General features: G+C 36.2%; 1 protein-coding gene and 1 pseudogene across 3 annotated transcripts; one reads left to right on the forward strand and one right to left on the reverse strand.

The window, feature by feature from the left end:
* Positions 1–2128: 2128 nt before the first annotated feature.
* Positions 2129–12455, reverse strand: LOC107490946 (uncharacterized; annotated as a pseudogene).
* Positions 12456–13119: 664 nt separating this feature from the next.
* On the forward strand, positions 13120–20386 carry LOC107491356 (polynucleotide 5'-hydroxyl-kinase NOL9). 3 transcript variants are annotated; one of them, XM_016112200.3, is made up of 9 exons: positions 13120–13602; positions 14928–15260; positions 15599–15632; positions 15879–16048; positions 16162–16345; positions 16476–16656; positions 16952–17051; positions 17814–17941; positions 20004–20386. In XM_016112200.3, the coding sequence occupies exons 2-9, from the start codon at positions 14978–14980 to the stop codon at positions 20055–20057; spliced, it is 1134 nt and encodes a 377-aa protein (XP_015967686.1). In that variant the 5' UTR covers positions 13120–13602; positions 14928–14977; the 3' UTR covers positions 20058–20386. The 3 variants fall into 3 exon arrangements, with proteins under 3 accessions (XP_015967686.1, XP_015967688.1, XP_015967687.1); XM_016112202.3 differs by having other exon boundaries at positions 14942–15260; XM_016112201.3 differs by having other exon boundaries at positions 14951–15260.
* The last annotated feature ends 1855 nt before the right edge of the window (positions 20387–22241 follow it).

Genomic DNA, 22241 nt, shown 5'->3' on the forward strand with positions numbered 1-22241 from the left:
TATATAAAATAAGTTTTTTTTTTATAAATTAAATTGATGAGAGAAAAAGATAGAGTGCTACCTTTGTACATGAAAAGTTGAAGACAAATTAAAAAAAGTAAAAGAACGATGAAAATATGATTGTGTAAGTAAATTAAAGAGAAAAAATATTGGTAAAAATTATACGTAAATGTAGTAACTACAACAAAACTAATAAAATTTATAACCATGGAGGCGATGCAATCGAAAGTGTTGAAGGTAAAAAAAGAATGGTAGCAAAAGAAATATAGCAAGTGCATCGAACGGTTAAAAGAAAAGTAGCGAGAATGTATAAAATTATAAAAAAAATAAAATAAAAAGATATATTCTTTATGATTAAAAAAAAAACTCTAATTAGAATGAGACTAAACTGCTAGTCAAGCCATCAGAGTATAGATATACTCAGAACAACACGATATATGATGTAATTTTTTAGGGTAATGGATATGGAATAGTTAAATTGGAGTATTTCAATAAAGAGAAATAGAAAAAATTCAATTAATATATGCTAGATAGACATTATTGAATAGCACCCTTTGATGAGACTATGAACAAGAGGCTTCCAGAAAACTATTTTTTGAATTATATGAAGCCAGTAAACAAACGTCGAAGTCCTCCGGTAAAATAAGAACAACCCTGACAATCAAAGTCCTTTTTTTACCATTAGCAAGAATTTATTTGATTTGCATATCCCATAATCGAAATCATCCCTCATATAATTTTTTATTTAGAATCATCTTTAACGTTGCATTTTATTTTAAAATCGTCTTTTCTGATAAAATTTTTTATAAATGATAAAAATACACTTTTTTTTCTACCATTTCATTCTTCTTGTTCTTCTTCTTCTTCCAGGAGAACAAATTCTCTTGTTCTTCTTCTTTCAGAAAAACATTCTTCTTCCAGTAATAAAACTCAAAATTTCAAAATTTAAAATACAATTAACAAAATCCAATTACAAGAGTTAAAAATACTCAAATTCATCTTCAATTATAAAAATAAAAAATCTATAAATTTAATTACAGAAGGAAGAAGGTAACCTCATCCCCATCTCCGATGACAAGTACGCTCATGAATTGTAGTTACAAGAGGCTATCATGTCCTCCTTCATCGCTTCTCAAAGCACCATCGAAGACTCATTATCATCAAAAACCATTCTTTACCTTCCATCTTCATCAACACCTTTGTCATCATGACCAGTCTTTGTTGTCCCCAAAATCGAGTACATAGAACTTCTGTATGACGACAAAATGCTCATCGTATGTGAGATTTGTGCAGAAACCAAATATAAGAACAAGACCAAAAATTTAATTACCAAAAAATCAAATACAATAACAACACCAAAAATTAGGAAGAAACAATAAATCCAAAAACAAAAAAAAAGCAACAGCAATCCAGAAATTAGAATAAGAACAAAACCAACAATAAAAATTAGGGAACTAAGGATTATGATGAACAAATCCATTATTTAAATCCAAATTCAACAAATCAACACATAACAACGATAAAATCAGAAAATAACAAATAAAAATCAGATTAGAAGTAGAAGCCGAAGCATACCCAGAAGATACAAAAGTATAAGCACTCAAGCAGAAGCAGAAAGCAAAAGACGAAGCAGAAGATGCAGAAGCAGAAGCACTCAAGAAGACCCAGAAGAAGCAGAAGACGAAGCAGAAAATGAAGCAGAAATAGAGGCCAAAGTAAGAAGTAGAAATGGCGAGGTGGTGAGGAGTAGTGGTGCAGAAGCAGAAGCTCTCTCCCTGGCTCGCGACGGCAACGGCAGCTCCATGCTTCGCTGGCGCCGTCCTCTCACCCCCCTTCCCCTTTCCCCTCTCCCTTTTCCCTTTTCCTTCCCTCCCCTCGTGTCTTTTCTTTTTTTATTTTTATATTTTTTATTTAAAATAACGATTTATAAAAAAGGGTATTTTCATCATTTATAAAAAATTTATTAGAAATGATGATTTTAAAATGAAATGTAACATTAAGGACAATTCTAAATAAAAAATTACATTAAGGACTGTTTCAATTCTAACTCTCAACGTTAGGGACCAAAACAATACTTATCCCTAAAGATTAACATAAAATTAAACAAAACATAATTTAAATGAATATTTCAAAACATAATTTTCATCGTCTCCTCAGTAGCCACAATCGCACCCTTTGCATCAGCAAGTAACTCCGTCTTCTCCTTCTTTAAGGCAGCAACCTCGGCCCTCAGAATCTCCGATTCACCGAGAAGCACGGCCGGTTGGGAACTCGCATCAGAAGCCTGCTGACGCTCCTCTGCCAATTGGGAAAGAAGTGAAGTCTCAACCTCGGAAAGTCGGAGAATTTCCGCCCCGGCTTCCTCAGAGGACTTCACTGCCTTCTCCTTCGCAGCCTCGGTGGCCTCAAGCTTCTCCTTCAGCTTAGCCACCTCAGCCTAGGAATGGCGAAGTTTCTTATCCAACAAACCGACCTGAGCCATCACGGGCTCAGCCTTTCGAACAACAACAGCGGAACGAAGGAGGGCACGATACACAGGCCTGGAATGAAACATCGCAGCCATCAAAAAACGGCTCTGTGCCAGGCATCAGGTGTTGATCAATGAAACCCGAAGCATCGAAACGTCGGTCCATCACACTAGGCACGACACCCTCCTCCTCAAAAGTCTCGCTGCTCGGTTCCTCGGGCCTCTTCCTCTTCCGGGAAGCCTCAGCAGCCGTGACCACAACGACCTCAGGCGAGTTCGCAGGACCCGGCGAAACCTGGGCATCGGCCTGCACACCCGAAGAAACTACCTCCTGAGAAACAGCCTGAGAATCCACAGCAGGATTAGAGACAGGAGTAGCCGGAGACGACGACCCCTCCTCCCGGCCCATCGCCGCCTTCAGCCTTGCCAACGAAGTCAAACCACCAGCCATCTCAACTGAAAAAAGAAGAAAAAATCCCAAGTTACAAAAACGGGAAAACAAATTTAAAAAGCCAAGAAAGGGACAGACACACACCAATGTACGTCCGACAAGCCTCAGGGTCCCCCATAACGTCCCGAGGATTTAACGGACGCTCACCAAACAAATGCCACAGGACACTAGCAATATCCTTATCCACGGCAGATAAACCATCATAAGTAACCTTGGTCAAGACCGACAGCCCGGCGCCGAAATTCCAATAGGTCAGAAACCGGCGCTCACCCTCCGGCGTCAGCCAAAACGGGTGATGCCCTTGAGCAGGACGCACCTTAAAATACTCCCTCCTAAAACCATGAAAACCGGCACCGAAGTTCCAGTATGTCGGGAACCGGCGCTCGCCCTCCAACGTCAACCAAAATGGACGATGCCTCTGGACAGGGCGCACTTTAAAATACTCCCTCTTGAAACCGTGAAAGGAATCCTCAAACAACCCAAAAATACGGCGATGAGGCTGAGCACGGAATGACATATACCCCTTCTTATGCTTCCCTTCCTTAGTCGGAAGAGTGCATAAGAAAAGGAAGAGAAATACAGGAACAGACGTCGGAAGATCGAGATACTGGCAAACCAATTCAAAAGACTGCACGGCAGCCCAACTATTCGGGTGAAGTTGAGACGGTGCCACGGAACACCGACTCAACAACTCTTGCACAAACGGCAAAAAAGGAAGCCGCACGCCGAGCCGGGTAAACATTGATTCGTAAACCCACATCCAATCCGGAATGGTGGGCGAATCAAGGTTCAAATAGCAAACGCGCTCATCGGCATCCGGAAGGGCAAGCTCATACTGCCGCTCCATATCACCGCCACCACAAATCGCCCCCTGGTCACGGAGGCGTTGAAGATCGGCTTCCGTCATCCGTGATGGAACGCCCCACACGTCACTAGTCACCCAAGTGTAGCGAGCGGGGACGCCCCTGGAGGGAGCTATGGGAGCACCAACACCCTCATTTCTCCGCCGATGCATACCTAAAACAGGGAGGAGCACCACCGTCAGCCCACTAACCCTATGTAGAAGTGAGAACAGAAACCTACCACTACTACCAAGTCTAACACGGTGGTGCACCGCCACTACTAACCAAACACAACGATACTCAGCCCCCTCAAAACTCAAATACCACCGCCCAAAACACAATGCAGCAAGGAAATGACAAAGCAATACACAGCAAATGCAAGAATGACAGGAATACCACAAAACAAAAAAGATAAGAAAAGCAACGTGTGCCAACCTGATAATGAAGAAGATGACCCCGGAAAAGCTTGAGAAGCAGGAGCAGCAAGCAAACACCAAGAGAACAATATCACAGAAAGGAGAGGAGATTTTTTTTCAGAAACGGAAAAAGAAAAATAAGCGAGGGAACTCAAGTAAAGGCCAAAACGGTTACAAAAGAAGAGGGCGAAAAGACACAATTGGGCCCAAGCAAGGTTAGGCTAATAGGGGCAAAAGAGAAAAACGTCTCCTCACATTAAATGCTCCCTCGAAAAAAGAAGCTAATAAATGCACGCCTCAAAGAACGCAACGGACGGAGTAGACTCGGAAAAGACGCGCCAGACCAAAATGGTCAGACGAGCCCTCGAGCAAAGCCGAGGCCGAGACACCGATCTCACTCCAAATAACCAAACGAACGCTCGAGAAAACTAAAGACCTGGCCCACGGTCAACGCCACACCTCCCAGCGAAAGACCGACCTCGCTCGCTCTCCCGCTGCGGGGGCAACTGTTACAGATCCGTCCCACGGATCCCGGATCCAAGGTTAGGCTCAAACCCGGTACCACGGTCTAACCCGTTTCTCTCCTAGAAGGCCCAAAAACCGGCCTTCTAGAACTCCTAACCGACTTTCGAATTCAAACATCTCCCTTATCTTAGCCAAATAAAGATAAGATAAGATAAGATACTCACGAACGCCTATAAATTGAGGACCCCAGTCCCTTCAGGTATTCATTCATTCCTCACACCTTATACCTCTCAGATCCATTCTGACTTGAGCGTTGAAGTGTCTTTGTAGGTACCTCCCCCCATTACTCCAATCAAGCGATCCGGCATCCGCCTCAACCCGCAAATCCCCAATCCATCTCTCAACCTGTACCAGAGACATCTTGTACATTTATCAAAGAAATTCTCTTATTATCATAGTATTGATGTAAGTAATAAATAACATCAATACTGGATAATTGACCTGAACACTTTAATTTTAATTGTATTCATATGATATATGAGATTTGGTTAGATGACTTAATTGGTGTCTATTAATTTTGATTATCTCTTAAAAAAATATGACGTGACAATTAAATTGGTCCATCAATTTTTAAACTGGTGAAGTTAGTTAAAATGGCTCAACTTTTAATACGTTATAATCATACTAAAAGTAAAGCATATTAATTTAATTTTTTTATTATCTATTTAATATTGAACATTTACGTATTAATTTGTTAATAACTTTTTAAAAAAGTTAAAATTTTTCTATCAAGAACAAATAATACATATTCACGTACTTAATATTAATAATACATTATAATTATAATATTATATATAAATCCAGTTACAAAACCTATCTTTTTAAATAAAACTTCAACTAACAAGGAGAAAGAAAAATAAATTATAACAACTCAACTTGCAAACAAATTCTTTTATTCTTCTGCAGCTTTACAATAAGCCTTTGTACCTGTAGTTGAAAAGAATGGAAAGAAGAGCTAAAAATTGGACAAATCAAAATATGTCATTCGATATTTTTTTATTACAATTAAAATAAATTTTTTCTTCTAAAATTAACAAATTCTCACTCTTATTCTTCATCTTTATCTTTCTCTCCATTTTCTCTCATTCTCGATTTGTTTTACTTTTCCGTTCTACAGAAAATAAAATTAACAAAATAATATAATTCAAACAAAAAATATTATTATTATATACATATTTTTTTTAGATTTTTATTTTGTTTTAAATTTTTATCGTTTATTTTTTTAATTTATATTTTTATTTCTCTTATTTTAAATATTTATTATATATGATTTAGAGAGAATACTAATGTAATAATTAAAAGTTAGAACAAAAATTTAATTGTTAAAAAATTAATTTTAAATTAATTTTATAACTATCAATATAATAAGTATAAAAATTAATTATTTTTATTTGTGCAAAAAATTTAATACTTAATTAAATATAAAAGTATATACGTTAAATTATTTCAAATTTTAGATAATAAATATTAAAATTAATTATTAATAAGAAATTAAATTTTTTTATATAAGAAAATGGATATCACTTGCCACCCATTTTAGACTTTTTTTTTTTTGGACCAACAAAAGTAGGAGTTTAGGCTAACACATTTTGAATTCTATAAAATTAACACATTTACCCAGTTCAATTAACCATTTACTTACAGTTTAATAGGGTCATAAGTACGGTCAATAAAACAACACTTCTCCAAATGTCAAATTCTCATAAAAATCACGCATTAGGCATCATAGCCACCACATTGAACTGGCCACAGCAGACAGCACCTTCATGTAAAGCCTTACAATAATTAGAAGTATCTAAATCTGAACCATCTATTATCAAGACTAACCACATCATATCAAGAGTAGTAATGTCTCACAATCAAAATGGATAGGTTGAAACTTGAGAAAACAAACTTAACCTGATATAAACCAAATTGAAGCTAGTTTTTATAAATATCCTTATCATGTTACTTTACAACACCAAATTAATAATTAATAGCTCACAACTAAAAACACTTACCAGTCCAATGTCTAATAAATTTTAAATTACATCAAAACCTAAATAAAGAACCCTCTTAGAGAGGAAATGAAGTTTCTGAAAAAAAATATCACTATTAAAATTTCAGTATGCTCAAAGAATGAAGAACAATTAAAATTTAGAAGGTAACATCAAATTATGGCATATGAAACAGATTTTAATTAAACAAAATATACAACAACAAAGCCTTGTCCTACTAGGTGGGGTCGGCTACATGAATCAAACAATGCCATTGTGCTCTATCATGTATCATGTCTACAGAGACACCATTTACATGTAGATCTCGTTTGACCACTTTATGGATGGTCTTCTTAGGTTTTCCTCTGCCTTTCGCCATTTGTCCATCTTCCATCTCATCCACCCTCCTTATTGGGTGTTCTATCGGTCTTCTTCTCACATGTCCAAACCACCTAAGACGCGATTCAACCATCTTTTTCATAATGGGTACTACTCTAATTCTCTCCCTTATATCTTCGTTCCTTATTTTATCCAATCGCGTATGACCACTCATCCATCTCAACATATTCATCTCTGCCACACTCAGCTTATGTTCGTGCTCCCTTTTGGCTGCCTAACACTCCGTACCATAAAGCATAGCCGGTCTTATAGCGGTGCAATAGAATTTACCTTTAAATTTTAAAGGCACTTTTTTGTCGCATATAAAATCAGATGCACTCTGCCATTTTGACCAACCTGCTTGGATTCTATGATTTACATCCTGTTCAATCTCTCCATTATCCTGTATGATGCACCCAAAATACTTAAAATTTTTAACTTTTTGTAGGATGTTTTCTCCAATTTTCACCTCTATATTAGGGTGTTCCCTTCTCAGACTGAACTTATATTCCATATATTCTGTCTTGCTACGGCTTATGCACAAACCATACACTTCTAGAGCTTCTCTCCATAAGTCAAACTTCTTATTTAGATCTTCCTTTAACTCTCCTATAAGGACGAGATCATTGGCAAAAAGCATGCACCATGGCACAGGCTCTTGGATGTGCTCTGTGAGTACTTCCAAGACTAATGTGAAAAGATATGGACTTAAGGATGATCCCTGATGTAATCCTATACCAATAGAAAATTTCTTTGTCACACCACCTTGAGTCTTCACACTAGTTGTGGCCCATCATACATGTCTTTGATTGCACGAATATATGCGATCCCTACTCTCCTCTTTTCTAAAACCTTCCATAAGACCCCCTTGGCACCCTATCATACGCTTTTTGCAAATCAATAAACACCATATGTAGATCCCTTTTATTACTACGATACCTCTCCATCATCATTCTTAATGAAAATGGAAATGGAAAAGACTCATACAAAACTTATACAACAAAAATAGCAGGAGAAATAAAAAATGCAGGGTCCTTTGTCTGCTTAGTTAGTCAAACATGGACTTGGCGCGCTCTACCACTGAGCTAATAGCCCGTCGTGTGGGCCTCCCGCTGAGGCCCGATGCCAAAAGCGAGAAAAACCCCATCCCTCTCTTTCTTTCTTTTTTTTCGCCTTAGGTATATCGCTTCAGTAATAGATCTGCCTGACATAAATTCAAATTAGTTCTTTGTTACTTGTGTCTCTTTTCTCAACCTCCGTTCTATCACATTTTCCCATAACTTCATGGTATGACTCATGAGCTTGATCCCTCTATAGTTTTTCGCAATTTTGTATATCCCCTTATTCTTATAAATAGGTACTAAGGTGCTCTTTCTCCACTCATCAGGCATCTTCTTTGACCTTAAAATCTCATTAAAAAGCTTGGTTAACTAGTTGATGCCTTTTTCTCTAAGGCCCTTCCAAACTTCAATTGGGATATTATCAGGTCCTACTGCCCTGCTATTTTTCATTTGCTTTAGAGCCTCTTTTACCTCGAAGTCTCAAAACCTTCGATAGTTGTCAAAGTTTTGATCTTCTTCCTTATGCAAAATCGACCAAGGCTCGAAAAAGTCTTATGTCCCTCATTAAATAACTCGTAGAAGTAGCTCTTCCACCTTTCATTAATCTTCTCCTCTTGAGCCAACACTTCTCCATCCTTATCCTTTATGCTCTTAACCTGATCCAAATCTCTCGTTCTTCTTTCACGGCTCTTTGTGATTCTATATATACCTTTTTCTCCATCTTTCGTGCCCAAAGACTGGTATAGACCCTCATATGCTCTTGTTCTTGCTTCACTTACAGCCATTTTTGTCTCTTTCTTGGCCGCCTTAAATTTTTCCCAATTATCTACGTTGCGGCATAAAGACTACTATTTAAAGCACTCCCTTTTTATCTTTATATTTTCTTGTATACTAGCATTCTACCACCAGGACTCCTTGTCTCTTGGTCCTATTCCTTTAGATTCACCAAAGCTTTCTTTTGCTGTTATTCTAATAACTTCTGCCATCTCCCTCCACATCTCTTCCGCGCTTCCATTCTCATCCCACTTTGCCTCTTCTCATATCCGTCTTAGGAAGCTTCTTTATTCCTCACCTTTCATTCGCCACCACCTCGTCCTTGGGTTCTTCGTATGATATCTTTTCCTCAACTTTTGCTCAACGCAAAAATCCATGACGAGCACCCTATGTTGTGTTGTCAAACTCTCTCCCGAGATAATTTTATAATTAATGCAAAATTTCCAGTTGACTCTCCTCAACAAGAAGAAGTTGATTTGAGAGCTTGTCATGCCACTTTTATAGGTTATAAGATGTTCGTCTCTCTTTTTAAAACATGTATTTGCGATGAGAAGATCAAAGGTTGAGGAAAAGTCCAAAATAGTTTTACCCTTGGCATTAATCACCTCGAAACCATGGCCTCCATGAATACTCCCATACGTAATCACTTCTCTCTCAACATGGTCATTTAAATCTCCTCCTAAGAAAATCTTATCTCCCGAATGTATGTCTTGAACCAAACTCTTTAGATCCTCTCAAAACCTTATTTTGTGTTGTTCGTCCGAACCCACTTGCGGTACATAGGCGCTAATCACATGAAAAATACCTCCCTCCACCACAAGTTTGATAGAGATGATCCGATCTCCTACCATCTTGACATCTATTACGTCCTTCTTCCACTGCTTATCCACAATAATTCCAACCCCGTTCCTATTCTTCACCTTTCTTGTATACCAAAGTTTGAAACCAGAAGTATCCAACTCCTTAGCCTTCGCACCAACCCATTTTGTTTCTTGTAGGCACATAATGTTAATCTTCCTTCTAGTCATGGTGTCCACCACCTCCATGGACTTTTCTGTTAGAGTGCCTATGTTCCATGTCCCAAATCTCAACCTTCTGTTGTTCCGATCTTTACCTTTTACTTTATGAACTAGCTTATTTACCCTCATCCGTTCACGAAAATGTGAGAACCCTTGCTCATTTAACACTACATTTGAGCACTGATACAGCGGCTCTTGCTCATTTGACACTATACTCGAGCCATACTGCGCGTTACTTTCGGGCAACGACCTAGCTTTAGCGTAATAATGTCTTTGATTCGTGTTATGGGGATTCGACTATATTTTTATGTTGGTTGTCGAAGACCTAACACAACCCTCCTCCTTTATCCGGGTTTGAGACCGGTTATGTATCGCAAGTGTAATATGCTTAATGAAAATTGGAAAATCAAGTCTAACATAAAAATAAATAGAGAATTAGAGATATACAGGATCTAAGGTGATGAATTGAACATCAAGGGAGCTATCATAGAGAATTTTAAAATTCATCTAAAAAGATTGTGGATTGGTTGTACACTTGTACGTGATATCTACTTAGCTAAACTATGATACTTTAAGCTGTGGAGTGAAAGATTGATAATGAATCTTTGATAGAAATAGAATATAACATGCTCATCTATAAAATTTATTTTCAGTGAAGTTTTTCTTCTTGATAAATTCATTTACAACTGGCTGAGACTATATAACTGAATTTTGTAGTGTATAAAAACTTTCATGCACATCACCCTCCCTTAGTTAACTTTTTTTTTTTATTGAATAAAATGAAAATGAAGGTTGGGGAAGCAATAAAACAGTACAAATGAAAATTTTTAATTATATATATCTATAGAGAGAGAGAGTTTCAAGGTTTAAGAATTTAATCATTAATACATGGTTATATTCCTTTTGACTTGTAATGATCAACAGTAGTAGAACGTGGTGATCACTATGAAGCTAAAATTATATTGTGCTTTAGTCATTGATTAATTATTTCTAAAACTATGAATGCTAAATTGTGTACAGTTGAAGTTAATGGTGCAAGGACCTCTAGAAGGACATAGAGCAAATGCTGAGACCCAGGAAACTTTCTATGTTGAAACCACTAATAACGTTTAAGATCTATCCTTATATGAAAGTCATGCAACAAACACTATAAAGAAATTCAACAACAATACAACAAATAGAACATTACCTAACGATGTCAAATTACAAAGTAAAAAGGTAGAGCGGGTGGTGCAGGATGAACCAGGCGTATAGTTACTATTTGTTGTCGGTAGGTAAACTTAACTCCTTTCAATTTATTCTGATCAAATTCACCTTGAACGAAAACAACAATAGATATAGTTTAGTTTCTATCATGTCAAACACTGCTAGTTGATTAAATCATAATGTATTTACGCTAAATTCTTCTCGATCCAATTTTAATAAAGTTTTTTTCCACAGTAAAAGATTGTTTATGTAGGGAGAAGAAGGATATAATATATTAGCTACAATGCAATATTAATTCAAACCAAGATAAAATGCATGCAATATTAAGCATAGAAAGAAGAATAGAATTATGTAGCGGAGTTAACATAAACATGGAAGTTACAAAGTTTCATTTGAAAGCAACAAAGCGAAAATGGGTAGTGAAAAAGATTTTGACCTAATTTTACAAGACAAAAGACCCAAATATCGAAAATTGAAACTCACTACCTCGAAGAGTGATGAATATAGTAGATATAGTTTAAGGAATTGAACAAAAAAATTAACAGAAACATAATAGAGTGGATACAAACCTACACAGTAGCTGCAGAAAGATCTTCTTTTACCTTAGTTGCTAAATTATTTTAAAATTACAGAAGCCAGGACATCAAAAACCAAAGAAAAAACGAACAATTCATGCTGCATCACTTAGAAATATCACTTGCTCTTATTGAATGCAAAATTAAAGATAAGAAGAAATCAGGTTAAGACCTTTTGGGGAAAGGCAATTAGAATCCTGGCAACAATATTACGGTTTTGGATTTTTTGCATCAATGGTGAATTTTCTGCATCAACGGAAAAAGACGCCTCGCAACAACAATAACAACTTTTACATGAGATCAAATAGTAAAGGACACACACAACTCATCATCGCAAATAATTACAAATCTTTCATTGGAAAAAGAAAAAAGAAATACCCTTAAGTGGGAGCGCGTTTCTTGAGAGTGATTTAGTGCTGCTGCCTGCTATGAAGACACTGTTTAAATAAACAAAAATACTATTAAAAAAATAAAAAGAAGTATGAGTAGGAGTATTAAAATCTTATACTTTTATTTTCTCATAGAATTTGTTGGACAGTCCGTTGTAAAATACCTATAAATGCTTATAGTTGTAGCAACTTCTGCTGGCACAAACGCCGTCGATCCTGTCTCTGCATCCGTCTCTTTCCTGGTTGCAATTCTTGACCCATTCTACTATGGCTGTAGCATGTACGATAGTGGACCCATGTTGCCTTAGACTCCTCCACCATCATAACTGCCGTCGCCACCGCATCTATCTTCGTAATCTCTAATTTCTACCACCATTGCTGTTGTCTTTTTTACCTAGACGACTTTTTTAAAGGTTGAAGCTATTAGATACAGTGACATCAATTATCTTGAAACTCTATAATCTCTATTTTTAAATTGGATTAAGAAAAAAAAAACTGAAGAAAAAAGAGATAGAAAAATAGTACGAGAGAATAGAGAAATAAACTGAAGAGAAGGAAGAGGAACTAAAAATGATGAAGAAAAAAGAAAAATAAAAATTGAGAATAGAGAGAAAACGTAAATGATTATAATAAATCTCTTTTTTAATTTTAATTTTGAATTCAAAATTTTAAATTTAAAATTTCATGCTCAATTGTTGTATTTGTGACAAGTAACAACAATGACACGATATGAGAGAGATGAACTCGATGTAAGAAGAAGAAATTGTTGATAATGAATCTAGAGCATGCCATGTTAGATTTCTACTGGGAATAAATCTTCTTTTAAAGGATAGTTATAGGATAATGGATATAGGATTAGGACCGGACTTGCATCAAAATCGGTGAGAATCGATTTGACGCGCGTGTATATTACTAGATTTCCTGGAAACTGGGGAACTGGTCAGTTTTTGAAATTCGGACCGGTCTATTTTTAAGAAGAAAAAAAACCTTCCAATACTACGTCGTTTTAGTTTAAAAAAAAAAACAAAACCCTAATTTCCCAACGGCAACCCAAGGCCCCAACCATCCCCAACCTAAAGTCCTAAAGTCTCAGCTCACTCTCTCATCACAGATTCACTCACTCTCACCTCTCTACCTCACTCACCGCAGTTCCGAACGTTCACCGCCGAACACAACGGCAGCCAACGGAGGACGTCACTCGTCACTCCCCTCGCTTGCTCCTCTGCGTCGTCTCGGCGCCGCCGGTGTCTGCTCGCCTCTGCCTTCTTCGTCTTTGTTGTCCTGGCCGCCTTGGCTCCGCCATTCCTCGCCTGCCTCCGCCTCGTGCCTCTTCTGCCTCTGCTTCCTCCGTCGTCATCGTGTTGGCTCCTCTGCTGGCTCTGCTCTGCTCTGCTCCTCTTCGAAGCTCTGCTCTCTCTCTCGCCGGTGGCCTGCTCTGCAACTGGGCAACACTGCAGCGGCCTCAAGTTGGAAAACCGTCCCTGATTCTGTTTCTGACTTTCTGCTTCTGCACTGTAGTGTAGGTGAGTCTGGTTTTTAGTTATTCTTATTAATTTTTTTATACTGGATTTTTGCTATTTTAATGTATTGATGGTAATTGTATTAGTATGTAAAACTGATTGATATAATTTGTAATAGGTTTAGATGAATTGTATTTGTATGTAAAACTAATTGATTTAGTTTGTTGTTCTCTTTGTTCTTTTTCCTTTCTTGAGGCTTGTATACTAAAGTTGGAGAAACAGATAATAGAGCAAAAGACATTTTCATTAACACTACAAAATTTGTTTCCTAGCTTGATAATCAAATGGTGAAGATTCAATAAAAAGGTCTTCTTCTGGTGTTGTGTAGCACTGTTTAATTTCCTCGGTGGATTAATCACTTTGCAATGGTTTGATTTGGAGCTCAGTGGTAATAAATAAGAGATTGTTTTTAAAAGAGAGAAAATGGGAAGGTTCTAGCAGTTTTAAGTTTCAACATGGAATTTTCATTTGAGTTGAAGTTTTTCTTGTTATATTTGTCTTGGTTTTCATTCAGGAAGGGTCTTCCATGTTCTGTTCTTTGGCCCTTTTGTTTTCCTTTGCATCTTTAAAACAAAGATGCTAAAAAGTGCAAAACAAGAGAGTGACTGTATGGAAAACTAGAAACAAGAAAATATTCAACAATGAATCTGTGAATGTACAGGCGATGAAAAGGTTGATTTCATTTTATAAGGAGTCATGGAAACGAGGCACGATAGACAGGATAATTGATCATTGAAGCTGTTTTGTTTCGTGCCAGTAGCTAGTGGATTTTTTTGTGTTAGGAGTGATTACTAGTTACTTTGTTTTGTGTTGATTGATCTGCGTTTTGTATTCTTGCTTTGGTTGTATCTTTTCGTCCTGTTGCTGCTGGTTGTTGTAGTTGTTTTGCTCCTCACCACCCTCTTTGGATTTATGGATGTGACTTGGGCTTTTCTAGGGGAATGTTCATCTCCACAAAAAAATATTGGAATGCTGCTATATTAGTTTATTTTCTAATGGAATATTTCCTGTAAAACAAAAAAGTCATAATTTCAGCCTTCATATTAATATATTATAACTTTAATATTCAAGATTTCTCTTTTTCTTGATTAATCTCTGGACATTTGATTATTTAAGTGACACCGGGTTAATTGGTTCAACCAATGACCTAGTAGTCTGACTGGTTCGGTTATGATAACTATGGTAGTTTGTCCTTTTAATCTTTCAGTGATATTTTTGTTGGTGCCTAAATCTTGAGGGAATTTTTGGTGGTTTACTGGTTTACCCAATTTTCTCAAACATTATTTTTCCAAGATTGATATTTTTAGTACCTTATCCAATGGACATAGTCTAAACTTGGCAGTGTGAACAGTTTCATCCACACTCCAGAAACTTGAAGATGAGATCGAATGAGAGCCCTTTGACGGAGATATACATACCAGGAGAATGGTCGGATGCGGTGGAGTTTATCGTGTCAAAGTGGAGCCCTCCTCCTATTGTTTTGATTTGCGGTGCCAAGAATTGTGGGAAGACAACATTTTCCCGCCATCTCATGAATGTGATGTTGCAGAATGGCATGTGTTCCTACGCCAAGGTTGCTTACCTTGACACCGATGTCGGCCAGCCTGAGTTCACTCCTCCTGGTTTTCTCTCTCTCACCATTGTTGACAAAGTCACTTCAGGTATGATCAAAGATATTTCCTCATCCGTCCTTCCATTTTTATTATTATTATTAATATTATTGAGTTACTGAGGTTACACAAAGTAACATTTGGCTGAAAGTTATCTATGGAAGAATAAAAAACCAAAAGTACATGAAGGATCATGTTTTTGCTAATAAAAATACCTATATTTTGAATACATTGTCAAATGAATCAAGCGTATAGTGGCAAATTTCTCTCTTTTTCATGGATAGTTTTGTCAGCCACAATCTTTGATTGTTCCTGCGTAATTTAATTGTTATTAGTATTGATTCATAATAGCTTATGTCTTGCTCTTCTTTTCCTACCTGTTATTTTAGATTTGACAACTCCATGCCTGAAAACACCGGAGAGGTACGAAGTGTTTTATTTTCTTTATCTTAATATTTTGGGAACTTAATATCTCTTTTTTGTTTTGTAGTTTTGTTTTATTTATTTGTTTGTTTTGCATGTTGTAATGTTTCTTTGGATTTGAAAAATTCAAATATTTGACCAAGATGCTCCTTGTCATACATGTTCTTCATGTATTAGTTATTCTTGCCTTTTGTTGATATGAAGCAATTAATTGGACTTCTTGACTACCTGCCATTTATTTTGTAGGTGCCTTTATTTTGGTGATGTGTCTTCTAAAAGAGATCCATCAACATACTTAAATTATGTATTTTCCATATTTGATTACTACCGGAGGGAGTATTACATGTTTGATGAAGAAGACAATTCTCCTGGGACTCTGGTGCCTCTTATCGTGAACACTCCTGGCTGGGTGAAAGGTAAACCCGTTTAATTTTCAGTTATTAATCTGACTTTTTCTTAGGGCTGCATACCTGTTAGAATAATATTTTTGTGACACTTAGTTGGGTTTTGCATTTATCTTGAATTCCAGGCATTGGTTATGACATATTGGTGGATATGCTGAAACATATTTGCCCCACACAAGTTGTTAAGATAGGCATATCCTCCACAAATAAGAATTTGCCTGCTGGAGAATTCTGGTTAGATAGGGAACATGATGGAACAATTGACTTAATCGAGATAAAGTCAGCTCGGCAAGACTCATTCAATAGATCGTAAGTCTCAGTCTGATTAGAAATTTATTGATTGTTTTCGATGCTGATGCTGCTAGTTTGGCCTTTTATTTTGATCTCTTAGTCTCTTATGCATCAAGTTTGATAGTATATCCTGTGTTTGTTTCCACAGGGTGCTTGTTCAAAAGGATGCACATCTCTTGCGTGATTTACGAATAATGGCTTATTTTAGACAGTGCTTCCCTGGTGATTCAGATATTTCTACTATCAAAGAACTTGCAAATTCCTTGGCCTCTCACTGCCCTTATGAAGTTCCCATTGCAAGCATAAAGATTCGACATCTTCATTGTGAGGTTGGATCCAGTTTGATTCCTTGTATGTTCTAATTCTAATTTAGGTTCATGGTTTCTTGCAATAGGAATGTTGCTGCCTTTTGACTTGAATGTTCATGGGTTGTAGTTTCACTAACAACCTCTTTGCTCTCAAGATAAGGCTGTTTTCATCCAACATTTCCTAAACCTGACAATGGCAGGGTCTCATTACTAGCCAGCCACCATTCTTGTGTTCTGAACTTTCTTCTGTGTATTTGATTCATTTCATTTCCAGACCCAAAGGCTGTTTTCTTATTGTTTTACTATTTTTTTGCAGGTCCGAAGCTCTGAAATATTCTACAGTTTGAATGCTAGTATTGTTGGCTTAGCAGTTGATTCTGAAGAACCTGAAGGTTTACCTTGGTGTCTTGGTCTTGGTAGGTTATTTTAGACTTGTCTCCAAATTCCAAAATGTTCCTCATTATGGAGGGTCATTTACTGAAAAACTACTAACATGAAATTTATGATTTAGATGTTGGTAGTAGGAAACAAGTGGAAAGCCCCTGATTCTGCATGTTTACTATCTATACAACTGGAAAACTTCTGATGCCTTGTAAATGAAAAGAAAAACTCGGATACATGAATCTTGATTAAAAGATGAAATGGATTATTGAACTCGATATCAGTTTCAAACTTTTGGTGGGTCTGTGGCACACAAAAATATCGTGATAGGAGTTCTGGGGTATTTCCATTATATCTCATATTCTGTTGTTTCATTTTTAAGATCATGTGTTAACGAATCTCTCACATGTGACTATCATACTAAAACAAATGCATAAGATAAGAGAATAACAAGTGATATTCCTCTCAAAGTGTTTCTTTCAACCAGTGCTATTTATTACACACTATTATAGACCATTAGTGGTTATGCATTGGGTAAATAAGTATTTTTCCTAGTTAATATAATTTGAGATAATATTAAAGGCTTGTTTTTTTTTTTTTTTTCAATGTTTTTATTTTGAATATTTTGCAAATAAAAATGTGAAAATAGAAAATAGATTTTATTGTATTCATTCTTTTTTTTCCTCTGCTAAATCTTGAAAACAAAAGAACATTAAAAATAAAAAACAGAACAAAATTCCAGACCAAACAGACCCTAAATTTCTTCACTATTAAACACCTGCTTGATTTCCATCCAGGGATTGTGAGGGGAATTGACACAGTCAGAGGTGTGCTCTATGTGATTACACCTGTGCCGCATAGTTCTCTAGAAAGGGTCAACCTCCTCCTACAGGGTTATATACAAATTCCTACCTGTTTATTGCAAGTAAGACACTCTTTTATATCCTTTTGTTTTCTTAACATTAAATAATATTCATGTGGCGACATTTGGCTCGGATAGCCAACTTTGCTTAGAATAAGTAAGGCTTGATTGTTATCATATTCTTTCTTAACTTATAGAAATGTAAGGCACATTCTCAAACGTGTAATCAAACTCGCGTTCTTTCCTTTTGTTCTCTTATAGGAAAAAGAAGTAATTAGTTGTTAAAATGTGATGTGCTAAATATTAGAAAAGGAAGCTACGCTAGAATGGTTTCCTATTTCTTGTCATGAGGTTGTGGGTGGGACTGGAAATGATGGGTGATGTCCATCTCTTAATGATTATAGAGTATTTTTAATACCACATTATTTTTCAGGTGTTAAAAGGGATTTGAATACTTTCATGTTCAAAATGAATATGACAACCTTGTTTACTCCCTCTAGTCCCAAATTGTCCATTTATAAAGTTTGATTTTGGTACCAAATAACTGTCCATTTAGAAAAACTAGACAGCAATAGTTCATTTTTCTAAATGAAAGCAAGAGAATTAAGTAGCAAAAGAGAGCAAGTATAAGAAAAACAAAATTAAGAAGGATAATTTTGTCACAATTAGTTTACTTTATCTAAAATCAAGATTTTTTTCATTTCTTTAATTCACATGCGTAATTATAACTTTGACAATTCTTTGGGACCAAAAGAGTATCATTTTAACACTTTCTTCTAAATAACAAAAATTAGTGGACATGTGAATATTATTAACAGGTGATATTCATTTTGAACATGATAAAATCCAAATTCCAAAACTTACATGTTATTTCTGACCATTGTTTTCTATTCATTCAGACACAACTAGGATACAGTCATCACTTATCACTAATCACCTATGGTTCTTTGTGATTAGAAGCACGGGTTTTGCTTAAGATAGTGCTCTTATTTTGGGTTTCGCTTAGCGTTACCACGTGTAGAAATTTTAATAAAAAAGGGCAAAGTTTACTTTTTTTTTCTCTAATGTTTTCGAAAAGTTTCGAAAATATTCTTAACGTCTAATTTGTTTCAATTTTGTTCCTAACATTGTTTTCTATTCATTCAGACACAACTAGGATACAGTCATCACTTATCACTAATCACCTATGGTTCTTTGTGATTAGAAGCACGGGTTTTGCTTAAGATAGTGCTCTTATTTTGGGTTTCGCTTAGCGTTACCACGTGTAGAAATTTTAATAAAAAAGGGCAAAGTTTACTTTTTTTTTCTCTAATGTTTTCGAAAAGTTTCGAAGATATTCTTAACGTCTAATTTGTTTCAATTTTGTTTCTAACATTTTCGATAAGTGTCAATTCTATCCTAAAATTAGGCAACTCTTTTCCAATTTTACCCATAAAATCCTTTCATCATCCTCCCTCTATTAACCCTTGCCTCCTCTCTTCCACACCATCCTCTTTCCAAACCCCACACCCACACACACCACCATCATCTCCCCTGCCCCTTTCATCCACCATGCACTGCCATTGCATCTGCCTCCTCCACCATTGTCCATTGCGGCAACCATCTCGGCCGCTTCCACCACTTGCCACAACCATTATCTTCTCTTTCACCATGTGCCACCGTCGCATCTGCCTCCTCCCCCATTTGTTGCTGCCGCAACCATCTCTGCCTCCTCCATCACGTGTTGGTGGGGGGTGGTGATGATGATAGAGAGAAAAGTAATGATGATGATGATGGTGATAAGGAATTGATTATGAGAATTAGAGTTAGAATTGGAAAAAAAAGTTGAATAACTGTTAACCGTCAAAAAATTAACGGTAGAGGTAGACTTGAAATTCGTTGAAAATGTTAGGGACAAAATTAAAACAAATTACACGTTAAGGTTATTTTGAAAAATTTTTCAAAATGTTTGGAGCAAAGAATTTATTTTATTATTTTTAGAGTTTTTCATGCATTGAGTATATCAAAATATTTTTATTTTTATTTTTTCCTATTATTTTTTCCTATTATTTTTTCTGTTTCACTTTTACGGTTTTACCACTCTTAACCGAGTTGCATCGTCTGAACAATTATGGTTCCTTTTCAGGTTTATGGATGCATATCACCTTACATGACAGCGAATGCTTTGACCACAAGCTAGTTAATAGTTATCGTCTTGAGTTGGTAAAGACGACCATTGCAGTAACATAGCAGTACTAGGCTTCTTGGTTACTGTAGATGCTTCCTTTTCCATGGAGCAATCTCCCAGGATAATAATTATGTGTTCGATTGAGAGTTTGTTTCCTAGGTGGAAAAATATAACAACTTTGGGAATTGGGATGCTAATTCGTTTCTGTGAAATATAGTAATAGAAAATTGGATTGGCTTACTAGTGTTCTGAATTCCGTGTAGCAATAATTGTCTTGCATAAAGCTTGCAAGCTATCATTTACTTTACCAATGATAAGAACCGGAAACTTTAGTAGCTAAATTGATGAGTTGAATTAGAGATGAATATGTTTGGGGAACTATGACGTTGATAACGATTCATATTTGTAAGTTTTGTGGAGTTAGGTAACTAAGATTTTTCTTTTCCTAGGGTTTTAAAGCCAAGGAGTTGTGTTATTCATGGTTGAAGATTGAGAGTGGAGTTGCGTAACCTAAACACCGAATCTCATTATATTGATCATGTGTAAACTTCAATTGCAAATTAGGGCCAACACAACATCTTGCATATATATTGCTGAGTAGTTCCCATAACACCCCTCACATTTGATTTATATAATTATAAAGATAATTTGTTTTATAAATGTCTACATCAAAATTACTCCTAGACTTGGTTGGTTTTCATTGGTATTTTATATTTATAGCCAAACGGGATATCCAGTCAGGTTTGCATTTTATTAACTGTATACATATGTTTGTCATCGGTTACAAACATCATAGTTGGTAGTTACAAGTTCTGCAACCTGTTATAGGATTTTGACTTTTTGAGGCTTGATGATGCTGATTTTGTTTTCCTTAGTTTATCAACCATTAGAATTATGAAATCAACATCAAGTAAACCAACAACACTCTTCCAAACTAGTTTAATTATATTTGGATTTCCTTAACTGCATATAAGCATTTTCCGCTAGTTTTGTTTTTGGTATTAGTATTTTCCACTAGTTATAAATACAATAAATGGTCGTTACAAGTTATGCAAATAGGTTACAAACTACGAGGCTTGTTGATGTTTCAAAATCCTAAATGGCATGGCCCATGCAAGGTGCCATGGGGAGAGTGCTTTTTGAGGGTAGTGCTTTCAACCTTGTATAATGCATGGACATCAAATGTCCATGGGAGGCCGTGGCCAGTGGCCACTCTAGGAAGAAGCTAAACAAATCCAAAATAAAATCAAATTCTTGTTTGCCACAAAATAACTCCTACAAAAATATCCAACACCAGCAACCAAAATTCTCAGAATAAATATCCAACTTTTATACGCACAATGAAATTCTAAACTCCTACAAATTTACAACAAAAATCATGCCCGCATTTAACTTATTTATTACCTCTTTGTGTGCTAGAAAACTATCAATATATATTTTTTCACAAATTTAGTTATACAAGAAATTAAACTAGTTACAAACCTCAATAATGTTTTCCAGATTAATCATACCCGCGGGCAATGGGATTCGCCATCAGAGCCGACCTTTCAATTCTTCGGACGCCACATGAACCATGTACCCTCTAACAGTAGCAACTAAAATTCCCAGAATCAATATCCAACTCTTTTTTTTTTTTTGTACAATGAAATTCTAAATTCCAACAAATTCACAACACAAATGTCAACAACCTTATAATTTTTTGGTTAGAACATAGGCCGTGTACTAAACCATAGGAGTCATGTACCCAACATATCAATGAAAATTTCCAGAGTCAATACTATTTGCACAATGAAATAGTAAAGGGTAAAAAGAGGTTACTTTATGGGTGTGCAAGAGTGAGAGGATACAGTGGGCACCAAAGGAATTATAGGTTATGGATGCGTAAGAAAATAAAAGGGGGTCATTGTCTTATTGATTGTCAACTTTTGGGTGTAGAATTTCAATAAAATAGTCAAACGTTTCTAAATTATTGGTTCTCAACTTCATTCTCCCTTGTTGAATTAGCAAAACTCTTTTAAATTCAAGTGTTTTAAACTTTTGAGGTGTAGAATTTCAGACGCATATGCCAGAGCGCATCTTATCGGGTAAGTTTACGAGTTGAAGATAACCAAACTCGAACCGCTGACATTCGTCACAGGTTAAGCTACAGCCTCAGTCCCCAAGTGTCTACCATGAAGGCCAACCATAGACAATAAC

The sequence above is a fragment of the Arachis duranensis genome, chromosome 5, assembly GCF_000817695.3.
Source record: "Arachis duranensis cultivar V14167 chromosome 5, aradu.V14167.gnm2.J7QH, whole genome shotgun sequence".
Classification (NCBI taxonomy): Eukaryota; Viridiplantae; Streptophyta; class Magnoliopsida; order Fabales; family Fabaceae; genus Arachis; species Arachis duranensis.